Source organism: Peromyscus maniculatus, chromosome 18 (assembly GCF_049852395.1).
Source record: "Peromyscus maniculatus bairdii isolate BWxNUB_F1_BW_parent chromosome 18, HU_Pman_BW_mat_3.1, whole genome shotgun sequence".
In the NCBI taxonomy this organism is placed as follows: Eukaryota; Metazoa; Chordata; class Mammalia; order Rodentia; family Cricetidae; genus Peromyscus; species Peromyscus maniculatus.
The window spans coordinates 35,626,124-35,643,119 of NC_134869.1; the positions used below are offsets into that span (position 1 = coordinate 35,626,124).

Below are 16,996 nucleotides of genomic sequence, written 5' to 3' on the forward strand. Positions count from 1 at the left end.
TCTGATCCAATGACTCCTGCTGATATAATGTAGTAACTAAATTAATCTTCTCTCATTTTGCTTTGTTTGGGGGTGTGTATGCAAAAGGGGCAGGCTTGACAGGGATTTAACCGAATCCCTAATGTATGTTTTTCTAAATAAGTGGAAATTATACATATTTCATACATTAAAAATGAGGCTCAAAGTTTCTAGATGACCTCAAGAACTAAACAGTAAGAATGAAAGCACAATCTTTCTGAAAAGCTAAAAACGTTTTGAATCATGTCTACACAGTGCACTCAAGTAGAAGCATGATTGTAGTATTTAAATGTTTGAAATAACCCACTACTTAAGTCTATATTCCGATAATGACAAGTGATGAATACAACAAAAGCATTACCATTGAACATTTAAATGTTGTCCCCTCTAGTCACCTGTTAGTGAGGAGTCCATACTGAGTAAACCTCAAATAAACTCCAGTATAGTTTGACTCCTGGTTTCCTCCTCCTTTCTCCCCATTCTAGCTTACCCCTTAGAATCCATTTGCTACTTCTAGAAATAACAGAATCTACAATGTTCTGCCTTGCATGAGAATACAGGTTAGGAAAAAACCTCAGTGTTAAACATCAGTGTGTATCTACAAGATCACTTTTTTGCTAATACTGACATGTTTGATCTGCATTCTTATGGATATAACAGCCCAAGAGTTATGATCCACCATAAGAATGTTGTGAGTAAATGACAAATACTTGACTCTACTTGATCCGTGATAGAAACTGTACAAAGTACTTTCTAGTGTATCTACCTCAGAACCTTTTTTTTTTCAGTGTATGATCTCCATTTTTTTTTTTTAATGAGGAAAGCGGGGACCACATAACTTATTTGCTGAATGTCATGGATGATTGACTGGAAGGACCACCTCAGCTATGAATTCAGAGCCCATGGTTTCCCTGAAGCCTGTGTTTTAATTGGGAACATTTCTGTTTGGGGGTTGTATCCACTATGCGACATTAATGTGTGTTGGATCGAATGTGAATAAAGGGCAAACATCTGTTTCTGCTGGAGTGGTCAAACTAGTTGGGTATCTCAGATACCAGAACGCAGGAAAAGATAGCACACCCCAGCGGAAGTCAGCCTAAAAATGGTGGTGGCCAAGCTCTCCGTGTCCGTCCTGCATCCTAAAACCATTTGCATGAAGTTAAGGAGAGCAATTGATCTGGGCCCTGCAGGAGTAGGACGGGCAAGCACGCAAGTCCCTTGGTCCCAGCCTTTCCCGGTGCAGACCTAGGGGGCGTGGCCAGGGGCGCCTGCAGTCTCCGCCCCCCGCCCGGCGGGCTCCACCCCACTCCACTGCAGAGTCCCGGGGGCTCGCCCGCCGCTCAGGCAATGGCCAATCCACGCCAGCTGTCCTGCTGCACTTCCGGCTTCCTCCCCGCCTCTTCCGTTTCCGCCCTCCGGCGGTCCTGACCTCCCGCCCTCTGTGTGGCAGAAGCGGTTGGCGGGGGCCCCGGATCAATGGCCCAGTCCCCGGGGTCCGTGACCGCGGCGCTGCGTGTGGCCGAGGCGCTGGAAACCATCGCCAGCCGCTGCGTGGGGCCCGAGGGCGGGCAAGTGTTGTGTACGAAGGCCACCGGCGAGGTGCTGCTCAGCCGGGACGGAGGCCGCCTCCTGGAGGCGCTGCACTTAGAGCATCCCTTAGCCAGGTACCTCGCGCCACCTGCCGTCCGCCAGGCCCGCAGGCTCCCTCCACCTCCCATCCGGTCCTGAGGCCGTGGACCTGGAATAAAAACATCTTGTAAGACCAGTGTAGACCTCAGGTTAGAGCGCCGCCCAAACGACTAGTCCTGGGTCCCAAACCTCATCAACGACCTAGAACATTTCTCCTTTCCCACCCCTGGGATCTCAGAATAGAACAAAGTAGTTTAGAAAAGTAAAAACTAAAGTCTGTGTGTCAAAAAGACGATAGTCCTTATGTCTGTAGCAATGAAAACATGAGTTTAACATGGCGCCAGTGTAGAAAATCTGAGTTACTTTTTTTCCCCCTCCTCTCTATACAGGATGATAGTGGCGTGTGTTTCCAGTCACCTTAAAAAAACAGGAGATGGTGCTAAAACGTTTATTATTTTTCTTTGCCATTTACTCAGAGGACTTCATGCAACCAGAGGAAAAGAAAAAGATTCATCATTCACTTCTGCAAATATTCAGACCCATGAAAGGCACTGGAGAAACTGTTGTCAGTGGAAATCTATTTCTCAGGCTCTCTTGACGTTTCAGACCCAAATACTAGATTGTATTGTGGACCAGTACCTAAGCAGGCACTATTTGTCTGTCTTTTCTTCCTCTGCTAAAGGAAGAACACTGTGTAGGCACTCTCTAGAGTCACTCCTGGAGGCATACTTTTGTGGAAGAGTGGGAAGAAACAATGGCAGATTTATTTCACAGTTGATGTGTGACTACGTTTTCAAGTGTATGGCTTGTAAATGGGGGATTGAAGTATTTGAGCTGGTGGACAACTTTTTTGTGGAGTTGAATATTGCTGTGACAGGCCTCCCTGTTTCAGATTCTAGAATTGTGGATGGCCTTGTGCTGCACCGAGACTTTTCTGTGTATTGCCCAGCAGATGGTGATATAAGGGTGGTGTTGGTAACGGAAATCCTCCAGCCTCTGTTCTCATCATCCGGATCAGAGTTTATTCTAAATTCAGAAGCGCAGTTTCAGGCATCTCAGTGTTGGATCATGGAAAGGACAAAAGCAGTAATGAGACATATGCATAGTCAGAATATAAAACTGCTCCTGTCCAGTGTGAAGCAACCAGACCTGGTTATTTACTGTGCAAGATTAAATAGCATATCGGTGGTGGAGTGCCTATCATCCGAAGAGGTTTCTCTTGTCCAGAGGATCACTGGTCTCCTTCCATGTGATCTATCACAGGTCACCTCACAATGTGAAATTTCGGATACTACTTTGGTGAAATTTTGTAAGCCTCTTATCCTTAGATCCAAAAGGTATGTTCATCTTGGCTTGGTTAGCACATGTGCATTTGTACCTCACTGTATGATCCTTTGTGGGCCGGTTTTGGGTCTTGTTCAACAACACGAGAGTGCTTTTCATGGAGCGTTTAAGATGCTTCGACAGCTATTTTCTGACCTCGATCTAAATTATATACAAACCAAAGACCAGAGTGGCCCAAGTCCTCTTACTTATAGCAATGGCAGAGAAAGCAATGGTAAGTATCAGGACACAAGAGTACAAAGCCAAAATAAATTGGAAAACACTCAGACATATTTAAAAGTATATTCAAATTTGGCGGCTTCAGATACAGAACTAAAAACACATATGCCATGGGCGGCACACAAGGAGACGCCAGTAGATACATCTCAAACAGACGAAATACTGAAGTGCTTGTCTCCAGAAAAAAACTGGGTAATTGATGACTCTGAACTGTTGATTGAGAATAATTCCACTGGAGATCCTACAGCAGAAGACACTAGAACCGAAACTTCTCCTGAAAATGTACAGGTCACAAATAATCCTGGAAAAGGGTACACGTTGCCAGTGATATACAAGTCACTGGACACTTGTACCTCCCAGGGTTATTGTTCATCAACTATCCCAGCAGGCTGTGTTCTGCCAGTGGGTGGTAATTTCGAGATCTTGCTCCACTACTATCTTCTCAACTATGCCAGACAATGCCGGCAGTCAGATGAAGCCCTGGTCAGTATGTTAATAGCCAATGCACTTTTAGGCCTCCCGAAAATCCTTTACAAGTCTAAGAAAGGAAAGGACAGCTTTCCACACCTGTACGTGCGATCTCTGCATGCACTGCAAACCAGTCAGCCCATGGTAAGTGGTCAGTCAGGCTTGGAGCCAGTAGCTGGTAAGTACCAGTTACTAACTTCAGTTCTTCAGTGTTTGATGAAAATACTAACCATTGATTTAATAATCAATATTAAGAGACAACCTCAGAAGATCGGTGACCAAGATTCAGAAGATGAACTCTAACACTGTCAGTTTTTGTTGCTCAAACTTTGAGTCCGGGGCCAGGGAGAAAGCAATCCAGAGGACCTGTGGTCAATGCCCAGAGTTCACTGGCTGGAAGGAGAGGATGGAGTCCTGAGGCTTGTCCTGTGTCCTACACACACATTTCAGATGCACACACTACATGTTAGGAAAAAGCTTTATTCAACTCAAGCCAAAAATCAAAATGGGCTTCTGGCTAACTTTGAAGACAATCCAGTATTTACCTTAAGTGCATTGAGTCCCAGACCATTCAGACACAAATATCAGCTCGAGGGAACAAAGACTTGGCTAAATACGTCTCTTTCCTGCATTATATAGTCTGTCTCAGGTCTGTGTTATCTGTGTCTAAGGGAACATGTCGCTATATTTCCCTTTTCTGTATTTTTTTCCACTCCATTTCCTTGAACGTTCTGTATTTCATAGTCATGTGATCTCCCCACCTGAAAGAGGCCTTCCGATGCTATCCCCTGTTGTTTATAAACATGAATATGAAATTGTTATGTTTTATTTAAAGTAGTTTTTCTATGAGAAAAATTTGTAAAGCAGTAAATAAAGTCAAATTTTCTCTGTAAAAGCGTATACATTAATTTGTGTGTCATTTGGTTTGTTTATTTCTATTGAAAGCAGCTGGTTGGGGGCTGGGGCCATGGTTCAGCTGGAAAGCATTTGCCAGCCAAGCCTGCCACCCTGAATTTAAAGGGGAGAACCAGTTCCACAAAGCTGTCCTCAGGGCTCCGTGTGTACACCGTGGCACTTGCATGCACACAAAAAGGGTAAAGTTTCAAAATCTGCACCCTTGAATACCTGTTCAAAAATGACTTTGTGCTGCGAATTCCCCTTTTATAATTAGAAGTTAATACCAGAAAAGATGGGAAATTATACTTTTCATTTGCTCCTGGCTCTGAAAGCCCTGGAAGGATTTAATGCAGTGGCTAGTATTTCTTAGTTTGGGTGCATGGCCGGAATTCAATAGCAACAAACTGACAGTTGTGTATTGTATGTTGACAAGTGTTTGCATGTCACTTTAAAAGTTGAGTGCAAACAGCACATTGTGTGTCAAGTCATGAATAAGAACAGTGTCGTCTACTTTTAGTGATTCTCTGTAACACCCCAAACAATGTTTTCTTTATGCCAAGTGTTCAAATGTGCTTGTTAAGTAACTTATCACACCGGTCCCCCTAAATACATGTTTCTCATTCATTCATTCATTCATTCAGTAAATCCTTACTATGCAAATACTCAGTTAGATGCTGGCTCTGCTGTGCTGTCAAGCAGCGCCTTCAGAGATTAATAGATAGATAAACACTGGCTTGTAATTGAATTTAGAAAAAGTAGAACAAAAACACCTTTGTATTTGAAATGTTTCTGACTAGTAATGTGTTTGTAAGCTGGTAGGCTGGGAAGATGACTGGGAAACTGGCCTGCTACCCAGGCATGAGGAACCTGCCTCTGAATCCCCAATACCTACCTAACAGCCAGGCTTGGCAGCATGCCTCTGTAACCCCACAACTGGGGGATTGCCGGGAGTAGACAGGCAGATCCCTGGAGCTTGCCTGCCAGCCAGTTCAGCCAATTGACAAGCTCTAGATTCAGTGAGACTCCCTCAAAATAACTGGTTCTGTAAGCCATGTTGATGCATGTGGTCCTTGTTTCCACGGGATAACATCTTGATGGCCATGACCTCTTTGTCTCCTTAGGACCACGTTAAGGTATGTATTGTTGGTTTCCAATGTGAAGAACGTAAATTTCCAAGAATTGAAATATTAACTGAAACTAAGTTGACATCCAGAATGCTGCCATCTCAAACAGGTTGATGTCTTTGATCCTGTTGTGTCTGTTAAACATTTGGATGACCATGAGCAGACCTATCATGCTATTCCTATTACTGCTGGAAGCCATGTTGATGCCGGGGTTCTTTCTTGCCCATGGATCTGATGTTGATGTCTATCATCTGTCCTGCTCTCTGTGACAATGTTGATGTGAGAGTTCTGTGTTGCCAACATGAAAAATGTTCCTTTCCCTGATCTAAACTGTCATTGAAAACCATGTTGCTGTCCATTCTACATGCTGCCACCTGAAACCATGTGAATTTAATTGATCCCTGCTGCCTCTGTTCACCATATGAATGTCCATGATCAGATTATAATGCTATTCCTACTACTTCTGGAAACAGTGTTGATGCTCATGATCTTCTTACCACTGGACACCAGGTTGATTCCATGATCTCTCCTGCTACCTGTGACCATGTTAAGGTAAGTGTTGCTTGTTGCCAATGTGTAGAATGTTAATTCCCAAGATTTAACCAAGCATTGGTAAGTAAGCTGATACACATAATTCATGCTGTCGCCTGCAACCATGCTGCTCCTTCTGTTAACCCTGTAGATGTCTATCAGTGGACCTCTAATGCATTCCTATTGGTTCTAAAGCCATGTTGATGCATGTGGTCCTTGTTTCCGTGGGATAACATCTGATGGCCATGATCTCTCCATCTCCTTAGGACCATGTTAGGTAAATATTGTTTCCAACATAAAGAATGTAAGTTTCCAGGAATTGAAATATCAGCTGGAACTAAGTTGACACCCGGAATGTATGCTGCCATCTCAAACAAGTTGATGTCATTGATTCCTGCTGCCTCTGTTAACCATGTTGATGTCTATGATCAGAACTTCCATGCTATTCCTATTGGTTCCAGAAGCCATGTTGATGCCCATCATGCCACTTGTTACCACTGGAAAACATCTTGATATGGATGACCTGTCTGGACACTTGTGACTACATTAAGGTAAATGTTCTGTGTTACCAGTGTGAACAATGTAGATGTGTAAGATTTAAACTACCATCTGAAACTAAGTTAATACCCATAGTTCATGCTGCTGCCCGCAGACAAGTTGATGCCAGTGTTCCCTGTGGCCTCCATTAAACATTTTGATATCCACGATTGGATAGTCCATGGTGTTCCTACTATTTCTGGGATCTATGTCAATGCCTGTGGTCCTTCTTACTCCTCGATAGGAAGTTTATGCCCATCTTTCCTGCCATTTTATTGCCAATGAGAAAAATGTCAATTTTCAAAATTTAATCTACAATCTGAAAATAAGTTGATATCCATGTTTCATGCTGCCACCTGCAACCACATTGATGTCATTGATCCCACATGCCTCTGTTAACCAAACTGATGTCCAACATAGGACCTACCATGCTATTCCCACTATTTCTGGAAGCCATGTTGATGCCTGTGGTCCTTCCTACCACTGCATACATTGTTGATTTCCAACATCTCTCCTCTCCTTGTGACCACATTAAAGTAAGTGTTCTGTGTTGTCAATATGCAAATTGTTAATTTCCAAGATTTAACCCACCATCCAAAAGTAAGATGAAATCCATAATTCATGATGCCTCCTGAAACCATGTTGATGTCTTTGATCCCAAGTGCCTCTGTTAATCAAATGGATGTCCATTATGGGATGGACCTACTATGCTATTCCTACTATTTCTGGAAGCCTTATTGATGCTTGTGGTCTTTCTTACCCATGGATATGACATTGATGTCCATCAACTCTTCTGTAACTGAGACCATGTTGATGCAAGAGTTCTGTGTTGCCATCATGATGAGTGTTAATTTCCGTGATCTCAGCTACCGTCTGAACTAGGTTGATATCTATAGTACATGCTGCCACCTGTAACTTCATTGATATCACTGCTGCCTGCTGCCTCCTTTTCCATGTTGATGTCTATCATGAGCCTTACCATGCCATTCCTGTTGGTTTGAAGGCCATGTTGATGCGTTGTGTTACGTTTTGCTCTTGGATAAGATGCTGATGTTGATGGTCTGTCCTGCCACCCGAGACCATGTTGAGGTAAGTTTTCTGGGTTGCCAACATGAAGAATATTGATTCCCATGAGTTGATCTGAACTTAAGTTGATATCTGTAATTCATTCTGTCCTTGAACCATCTTGATATCACTGATCCTTGCTCCTTTGTTTATCATGTTGATTACCATGATCTGACCGACCATGCTATCTCTACTACTTCTGGAAGCCATGGATGCCTGTGGTCCTTGGTACCCCTGGATATGATGTTGATGTCGATGTTCTGTCCTGACTCCTGAATCCATGCTGAGGTAAATGTTTTTGTTGCCAATGTGAAGTATGTTCTTCTCCTTGATCTAATCTACTATCCAAAACTAAGTTGTACGAGTACTGCTCATCTGAGCTTCCATGTGAGGATAGCCAGTAGAGCCTTGAAAATCTTAACAGAACATCCTCCTCCAACAGCTACCAACTGCCGAGTGCTCTTTGTAAGAGGCAAAGCATGAGAACACACTCCTCTATCAATGCCAAACTTCTGGATGGCTTGTTCTTATATGGGTATCTAGGTAACCACAGTTCCCGTGGGTTCATAAGCGCAATGCCCATAGCCTGTCCAGAAGAGAGCATGTTGGGACACTCCTCATTTTCTTTCTCTTACGTTCTTGTTACTTCCTCTTCCTGTGCTGTCCCCTGAGACTTGGAGGGTGTGGGAAGTGGCGTCATTGTCCATTGGGGATTTTGCTTCTACTGGCACTTAATTCTCTGCCCATTGGCAAATTGTGGGTCTGTGTAGTGATTGGTGCCCACTTCAAAAAGGTTTTTTTTGGTTGGGGATTTAGCTCAGTGGTAGAGCACTTGCCTCCCAAGCGCAAAACTGGGTTCGGTCCTCAGCTCTGGGTGGGGGAATAGTTGTTTTTTGTTGTTGTTGTTGTTTTGTTTTGTTTTTTACCAAGGTAGAGAACAATCTATGGGTATAAACAGAAATATTTAGAAGGCGATATTATAGCATTACTTCTGAGAAAAGTTCCAATAGCAGGTTCTATCCTATGACCTATGCCACGAGCCTTTGACTATGGTTACAGTACCAAGCATGAAATCCCCTTATGTTGGGCAGGTCCAATGCACTAAGAAAGCAGGTGGTTACATCATAATAGTGATGCAACCATAGCAACAGTGGGCAAATCTTGTCTGGCAAGTCAGTGTTAGAGCATGTAGTCCCCAGCACTGGGTAAGTACATGGGTGCCTTTGATCCCCAATCCTATTCTGGCACTATGAAAGTGTACTAGTAGCCAGCAGGAAGGTAGTTTTACAGTAATTGTGAAATGGATTTCTCTGTCTTTAGCTAAAGTGTGTGGCACCTTTATCATTAGATGTTTATCATCAAGTTGTGGTGGGTAACCAAGGACAGTGGGAAAATATTTGTTGTTTTGTGTTGTTTTGTTGGGAGTGGGGGTGTTTGAGGCAGGGTTTCTCTGTGTAGCTTTGGAGCCTGTCCTGGAACTCGCTTTGTAGACCAGGCTGGCCTCAAACTCAACAGAGATCCACCTGGCTCTGCCTCCCAAGTACTGGGGTTAAAGGCTGTTGAGGCCTCTTTGGCCAGTCCTTCAAGGTGAGGTGTCTTATTTCTTACATTGTGGTTTTCATTTAATAACCTGTGTTTTGTGGGAGTGAAATTGTCAATGCATGCAAGATAACTATGTTTGAACTCTTTGTTTTAAATTGTATTTGGAAATCACCTAAGATGTGAGTTCCCATAAAAATATTTTTAGTGCATCCATAGTTTTTTAAGTCCATCACAATATATGCTCTTCTCCCTCATTTCCTTGACCCTCATTAATCTTTTAACTCCCGTATATGTCTTTTTAGTTTCATATCCCGTGAATGTTACTCTCCCTCCAATTATAGTTTAATTGGATTATGGGATCATAGGCTTTGATAGAGGTTTTATCCACCCTTTCTTTGAGATCTTTCCGTACCCCCAATTTAGTTCTTATTTCCGTGTTCCTACCAACCTAAGTCTTTCCAATCACCGAAGTCTGACGCTCTTATTTTTCCTAGAATTTCCCATACTCCCTCACTTAATGCACCCTCCTAAAGGCCTCCTTTTGGCTTTCACTAGGTGTCAGCAAAAAAAACACATGAATAATTGAATAGAAATGCCATAAAATAAGTATTTCAAAGGTATTAAAGAACTGGCAAATGTGAGTGATACCAATAAATGTAAAATGCAAAATGCTCATTAGTAACCAAAGACATTGGAATTAAAACTATGAAATACAATTTGGAATTGAATTCCATAAGCTAATTTGGAAAATCTCTCATATAGGAGTTATTCTAAAAATAAGTACTGCCAATTATGTGGAAAAGAGCATTTTACGTTTTTTATGAGTTTAGTTATTCTAATTAGGTTTAAATAATTTGGAATTACATCGTGAAGATAAAATAATTGCTATCCTATGATGATATAATCTACGTGTTTCCACTAGAGGGAAATTTCATGTTCTTAAACCAAGATGAATGTTCAAATATCCATCACATTGTAATAGAAAAATAGAAGTAATCAATGCTTTTCCAACAAAAATTTTGTTTTCCAACAAAATGAATAAACCATTTTAATGTATTTATGAAAAATATTACATAATTGTGAAAGCAAAGCAATACTATATAGTTAGTATGAATATGTCTGTGTGTACCATAAAATCTTGAGCAGGAATATCTATCCACAGTTTTGAAATGTACCTTCCTGCCCCTGCCACTTTAATTGACATAGCCCTATATTATCATGTTCCAAGAACGTTTCCTTCTTGCCTGTTTAGTACACTGCATTCTATACTTGCTAGTCTCAGTACTAGGATCCCAAAGTCTCCAGCAAGCAACAATAGATTTTAGTTCAATGTGATTCCTTCTACCTTGGCCTACATATCCTTGTGATGGGAACCACAATGACTCAAAACAGTATAGGGGTGAAGAAAGGAAAAAAAAAAATCCAATGTAGGTCATTGGAAATGTTTGTGTGTGGAGCCTCTATAACTTTCACTAGATCGGAAGTATCTAGTTATTAAGAAATGCATCATCTTATAATGACCATTGTATCAAGGTCTGTACAATTTTTAGAGGACTATTACTATAAATTCACTTGGTATTAACTTTCCATCTGATAGAATATTTTTATTTTTAGGTATTTTTCTTGTATCTCTGATCTCTCCAAGACCATTATCATGAAGTGGTGTTGGATTTTGTCTAAGGCTTTTTTTTTTAGCATATATTGAGATGATCTTTTTTTCTTTCAATTTGTTTATATGTTGGATTACATTGACAGATTTTCACATGCTGAACCATCCCTGCATCTCTGGGATGAAACCTATTTGATCATGGTGGGTGTTTTTGTTGTTGTTGTTGGTGGTGGTGGTGGTGTTTTTTTTTTTTTTTTTTTTTTTTTTTTTAATGTGTTCCTGGATTCGTTTTGCCAGCATTTTATTGAGTATTTTTGTATCAGTGTTCATGAGTGAGATTGGTCTGTAATTCTCTTCCTTAGTTGCATCTTTGTGTGGTTTGGGTGTCAGGGTAACTGCTGCCTTGTAAAAAGAGTTTTTTAATGTTCCTTCTGTTTCTGTTGTGTGGAACAATTTGAGGAGGATTAGTATTAGCTCTTCTTTGAAATTGTGGTAGAATTCTGCACTGAAACCATCTGGTTCTGGGCTTTTTTTGGTTGGGAGACTTTTAATGACTATTTCTATTTCCTTAGAGTTTATAGGTCTATTTAAATTGTTTATCTGGTCTTCATTTAATTTTGGTATGTGGTATCTATCCAGAAAGTCATCCACTTCTTGTAGATCTTCCAATTTTGTAGAGTACAGGTTTTTGAAGTATGACCTGATAATTCTCTGGATTTCCTCATTATTGTTGTTATGTCTCCCTTTTCATTTCCTATTTTTTTTAATTTGGATATTCTCTCTCTGCCTTTTTGTTAGTTTGGATAAGGGTTTGTCTATCTTGTTGATTTTCTCAAAGAACCAACTCTTTATTTCATTGACTGTTTATAATGTTTTCTTTTTTTCTGTTTTATTGTCTTCAGCCCTCAATTTGATTATTTCCTGGCGTCTGTTTCTCCTGGGTGACTCTGCTTCTTCTTGTTCTAGAGCTTTCAGGTGTGCTGTTAAGTCACTAGTGTGAGATTTCTCCAACTTCTTTATGTGGGCATTTAGTGCTATGAATTTCCCTCTTAGCACTGCTTTCATGGTGTCTCCTAAGTTTGGGTATGTTGTACATTCACTTTAATTGAATTCTAGGAAGTCTTTAATTTCTTATTTCTTCCTTGACCAATGGTGATTCAGTTGAGTATTATTCAGTTTCCATGTGATTGTAGGCTTTCTGTAATTTTGTTGTTGGTGTTGTTGTTGTTGTTGTTGTTGGTGGTGGTGGTGGTGGTGGTGGTGAAATCTAGCTTTAAGCCATGGTGGCCTGATAAAATACAGGAATTTATTCTTTTTTTTTTTTTTTTTTTTTTGTATCTGTTGAGATTTGCTTTGTAACCGAGTGTGTGATTGATTTTAGAGACGGTTCCATGGGTGCTGAGAAGAAGGTATATTTTTCTTTGTTAGGGTAGAAAGTTCTGTAGATATCTCTTAAGTCCATTTAAGTCATAATATCTGTCAGATCCCTTATTTCTCTGTTAAGTTTCTGTCTGGCAGATCTGTCCATTGGTGAGAGTGGAGTGAAATATCCCATTATAAGTGTAAGGGCTTTGATGTGCTATTTAAGCTTTAGTATTTTTTCTTTTACATATGTGGGTGCCCTTGTATTTGGGGCATAAATGTTTAGAATTGAGACTTCATTCTGGTGGATTTTTACTGTGATGAATATGTAAAGTCCTTCCTGATCTCTTTTTGTTGATTTTAGTTTGAAGTCTATTTTGTTAGATATTAGGATAGCTACACCAGGTTGCTTCTTAAGTCCATTTGATTGGAAAGTCTTTTCTCAGGCTTTTACTCTAATGTAGTGTCTGTCTTTGAAGTTGAAGTGTATTTCTTGTATGCAGCCTTGTATCCATTCTGTAGGCCTGTGTCTTTTTATAGACGAATTGAGACCATTGATATTAAGGGATATTAATGACCAGTGGTTGTTAATTCCTATTATTATTATTATTATTATTTTGGTGGTAGTGTGTGTGTATTTCCCTTCTTTGGGATTTGCTGCTGTGGGTTTATCTATTGCCTATGTTTTTGTTTTTGTGGGTGCATCTAACTTCCTTAGATTGAAGTTTTCCTTCTAGTGCTTTCTGTAGGGCTGTATTTGTGGATAGATATTGTTTAAATCTGGTTTTTTCTTAGAATATCTTGTGCACTCTGTCTATGGTGATTAAAAGTTTTGCTGGGTATAATAGTCTGGGCTGACATCCATGGTCTCTTAGTGTCTGCATAATGTCTATCCAGGACCTTCTGGCTTTCAGAATCTCCATTGAGAATTTAGGTGTTATTCTGATGGGTCTGCCTTTATAAGTTACTTGGCCCTTTTCCTTTGCTGCTCTTAATATTCTTTCTTTATTCTGTATGTTTAGTGATTTCATCATTATATGGCAAAGGGACTTTTTTGGGGGGTCTAGTCTATTTTGTGTTCGGTAAGCTTCTTGTATCTTCATAGGCATTTTCTTCTTTTAGTTGCTAAAGTTTTCTTGTATGATTTTCTTGAATATATTTTCTGTGCCTTTGAGTTAGTATTCTCCTCCTTCTTCTGTTCCTGTTATTCTTTGGTTTGGCCTTTTCGTGGTGTCCCAGATTTCCTGGATGTTTTGTGTTATGACATGTTTGGCTTTAGTGTTTTCTTTGACTGACAGATCAATTTCCTCTATTATATCCTCCACACCAGAGATTCTCTCTTCCATCTCTTGTATTCTGTTGATTATACTTGTGTCTGTAGTTCTTTTTCAGTTACTCAGATTTTCTAGTTACTCAGATTTTCTATTTTGAGCATTCCCTCAGTTTGTGTCTTCATTTTTCTATTTCAATTTTCAGGACTTAAACTGTTTCTTTCATTTGTTTAATTGCTTTTTCTTGGTTTTCTTGGCTTGCTTTAATGGATTTATTGATTTCTTGTGATTTTTTTTTCTCTGTCTTTTCCTCAATTTCTTTAAGGGAATTTTTCATTTCCTCTTTAAAGGCCTCTATCTTCATAAAATTATTTTTAAGGTTGCTTTCTTCTGCTTCTTCTATGTTGTGATGTTCAGGTCTTTCTGTTGTAGAACTTTTAGGTTCTGGTGGTGCCATATTGCTCTTTATGTTGTTGTATGTATTTATTCACTGGTGTCTATCCATCTCTTTCTCCAATAGGTGCAAGAGGTGTCTGAGGGAGCTGCTCTTGGTCCAATCTGTGCTTGCTATGTCTGTGTCTGAGGGGGCCACTCTCGGTCCAGGCAGAGCTCTTGGTCTAATTGGAGCTGGTGGATTCTGGGTCTCAGGGAGTAGCTGAGGTTGTAGGGGTTGGGTGGGTTTGTGGTAGGGAGTAGATCTTGTAGATTGCAGGGACCAGTGGGGGTGTTGGTGGGGCTGTCTGCCTGCAGGAGTCTTCTCTGCTGGCTTGCAACCGGGACAGCAATGGGTGGAAGTGGGGAGCACAGATTGTGCCTCAGGGCCTAGGTCATAGAGGCAGGACTGTCTGCGTGGGAGAAGAGCCACTCACCTCCTGGTCCAATCAGAGCTGGCAGATTCTGTGTCTCAGGGAGCCACTGAAGTTGCAGGAGGATGGGTGGCCTTGGGGTAAGGAGTGGGCCTTGTAGATTGCAGGGTCCCATGGGGGGTGTTGGTGGGGAGGCCTTCTGCAGGAGTCTTCCCTGCTGGCCTGCAGCTGGGGCAGCACTGGGTGGGGTGGCGGGGCATGGATTCTGCCCCCAGACCTGGGCCCAGATACAGGACTCTGGGTGGAGAAGAGTCACTCGCCTCTTCTAGCAGAACTTCTTAAAGGAGCCGTATCCTTTTTTAAAGCTTTATCAGGCCCTATGGAAATTCAAGAGCCTAACACTGATACATGTATATGTATGTATGTATGTATGTATGTATGTGTATATATATATATATATACACACATACTTTTTTTTTTTTTTTTTACTCTTTTTGCTCTTCACTCTTTTTGGGCCCACCACGCAGCTCTCAAATAAATCACACAGAGACTTATTCTTTCTTATGAATGCCCAGCCTTATCTTGGCTTGTTTCTTGCCAGCTTCTTAATTTATCCCAGCTACCTTTTGTCTCTGGCCTTTTACTTATCTCTATTTCTGCATACCTTTTCTTTCCTTCTTACTCAGTTTCTCGCTGTGTGCCTACCTCCTCCTTTTCTCACTCCTTCATTTTTCATTCCCACATTCTCCTCCTATTTATTCCCTGCCTGACAGCCCTGCCTATTATTTTTCCTGCCTTGCTATTGGACGTTCAGCTCTTGATTAGACCAATCAGGTGTTGTAGACAGGCAAAGTAACACAGCTTCACAGAGTTAAACAAATGCAACATAAAAGAATGCAACACATCTTTGCATCATTAAACAAATGTTCCACAGCAGAAACAGATGGAACACACCTTACATTATTCCACAATGGACATCCATCTTGCACCCTCCCTAGTTACATTCCTTTTGCTGTGATAAAACACTATAACCAAGGAAACTCACAGAAGGAAACGGTTCTTTGGGTTTATGAGTCCAGAAGGTTGAGTTGATCACAGTGGAAACACAGGAAAAGTGGAGGCATCAAAGATGGAGGCTAGACCAGGATACTGAGTGCTCACCTCTGGAGCAGCAGGAAGCCGAGAGAATGAACTGGAAGATGTGTGAAGATACTAGCTCTGAATTTCCATCTCTAATAAACTACTTCTCCCTAATCCTCCCCAAGCCAAACTACCAATTTGGGACTAAGCTCAAATGCCAGAGATTATGGGGGGTATTTCTTCCTTAAATCACAACAACACTCATCCCCCCAAGGTTCAGAGATCATCATAGAGGAGACAGTGGGGACATTGCAAGAACCAAAGGTAGTGGATAATTACAGAGAAGCTCTTCTCCAGACACAACAAGGCAGTTGTGCATGTGAAAAGACAGTGGTTCTAACTACATCCACAAGACCAGCACAAGATCAGACCAGACAAAATCCCAGCTTGCAGGGAAGAGACAATCAGGAAGTCCCACTGCTAGGTATGGAAATTTAACAGGTTTCTGGTGGCTGTTTGGAGATGGAAATTTCTTTCCTTTAGGGATGTGGCCATGCACCTAATGGCAGCAGTAACTGAATGTGCTGGATGAAATGAGAAATGTCTCCTGTAAGCTCAGGCACTTGGACACTCGATCCCCCTTTTGTAGTGGTGTTTGGGAAGGTGTAGAAGGTTATGGCCGTCCTGGGAGAAGTATGTTACTGGAGGCAGGCTTTGAGAATATGTAACCTTGCTCTACTTCCAAAACGGTCCCCTTCTTTGTGCTCATAGTAAACGATGTGAGCTCTCAGCTTCCTACTTATACCATTCCTGACACTTGCTGCCATACCGCCCTACCTTGAAGGACTCTCTCATTTAAAAGCATACGCCTCAATAAACTATTCCTTGTATAAAATGCCTTGACCATGGTTTTTATCATAGCAACAGGAAAGTAGCTAATACAGTGGATTTCATGGATTTAACAAAAGGAACACATAAAATATAGGGGTGATAGTGGTAGAGGGATAGAGGAGTAATTAGAAGGGAGAAAATGAGGATTGGACTTGTTCAAAACACATTATATGCATGTATGAAAATCTCAGTCAACAAAAAATTATACACCATTACAGATAATACAATTTGCACTAATCCGATTTTTGACTTTTTTTTTTTTTAACTTAAACTCACCCATCAGTTAAGAATTAAGAAACTAGGTAACTTTAGTCATCGGAAGTTAGGCTTCTGATTGGATTCAAGACCCATGAACCCATATCTTGGGGTGTCATAGGCTGTAGGGGAGAACATAGTACTATTATTTTTAGGTAAATGGATATAGTATTAAGCAACTCCCACACAAAACACAGCATACATGTTTGGTCAGTATTCAGTTGTGATAAAAATTGTAATCCTATCATAAGCAAAATGATTAGAAATTGTTACATAGCCGGGCGGTGGTGGCGCACGCCTTTAATCCCAGCACTCGGGAGGCAGAGGCAGGCGGATCTCTGTGAGTTC

At 41.1% G+C, this 16,996-nt stretch overlaps 1 protein-coding gene across 11 annotated transcripts in view; it reads left to right on the forward strand.

The window, feature by feature from the left end:
- Positions 1 to 1,419: 1,419 nt before the first annotated feature.
- The window catches only part of Bbs10 (Bardet-Biedl syndrome 10), a 28,679-nt gene continuing 13,102 nt past the window's right edge, over positions 1,420 to 16,996 (forward strand). For 3 of the 11 annotated variants that reach the window (XR_013045527.1, XR_013045518.1, XR_013045526.1), the window contains exons 1-3: positions 1,420 to 1,682; positions 2,037 to 2,984; positions 5,697 to 8,120. Coding sequence is in view for 1 of the 11 variants with exons in the window: in XM_006974444.4 (XP_006974506.2) it covers positions 1,495 to 1,682; positions 2,037 to 3,981 (2,133 nt within the window). In the remaining 10 variants the exon portion in view is untranslated. Of the gene's footprint in view, positions 1,683 to 2,036; positions 4,574 to 5,696; positions 8,121 to 16,996 lie in introns of those variants that run through there. The other 8 variants (XR_013045525.1, XR_013045524.1, XR_013045521.1 and 5 more) reach the window with 8 other exon arrangements.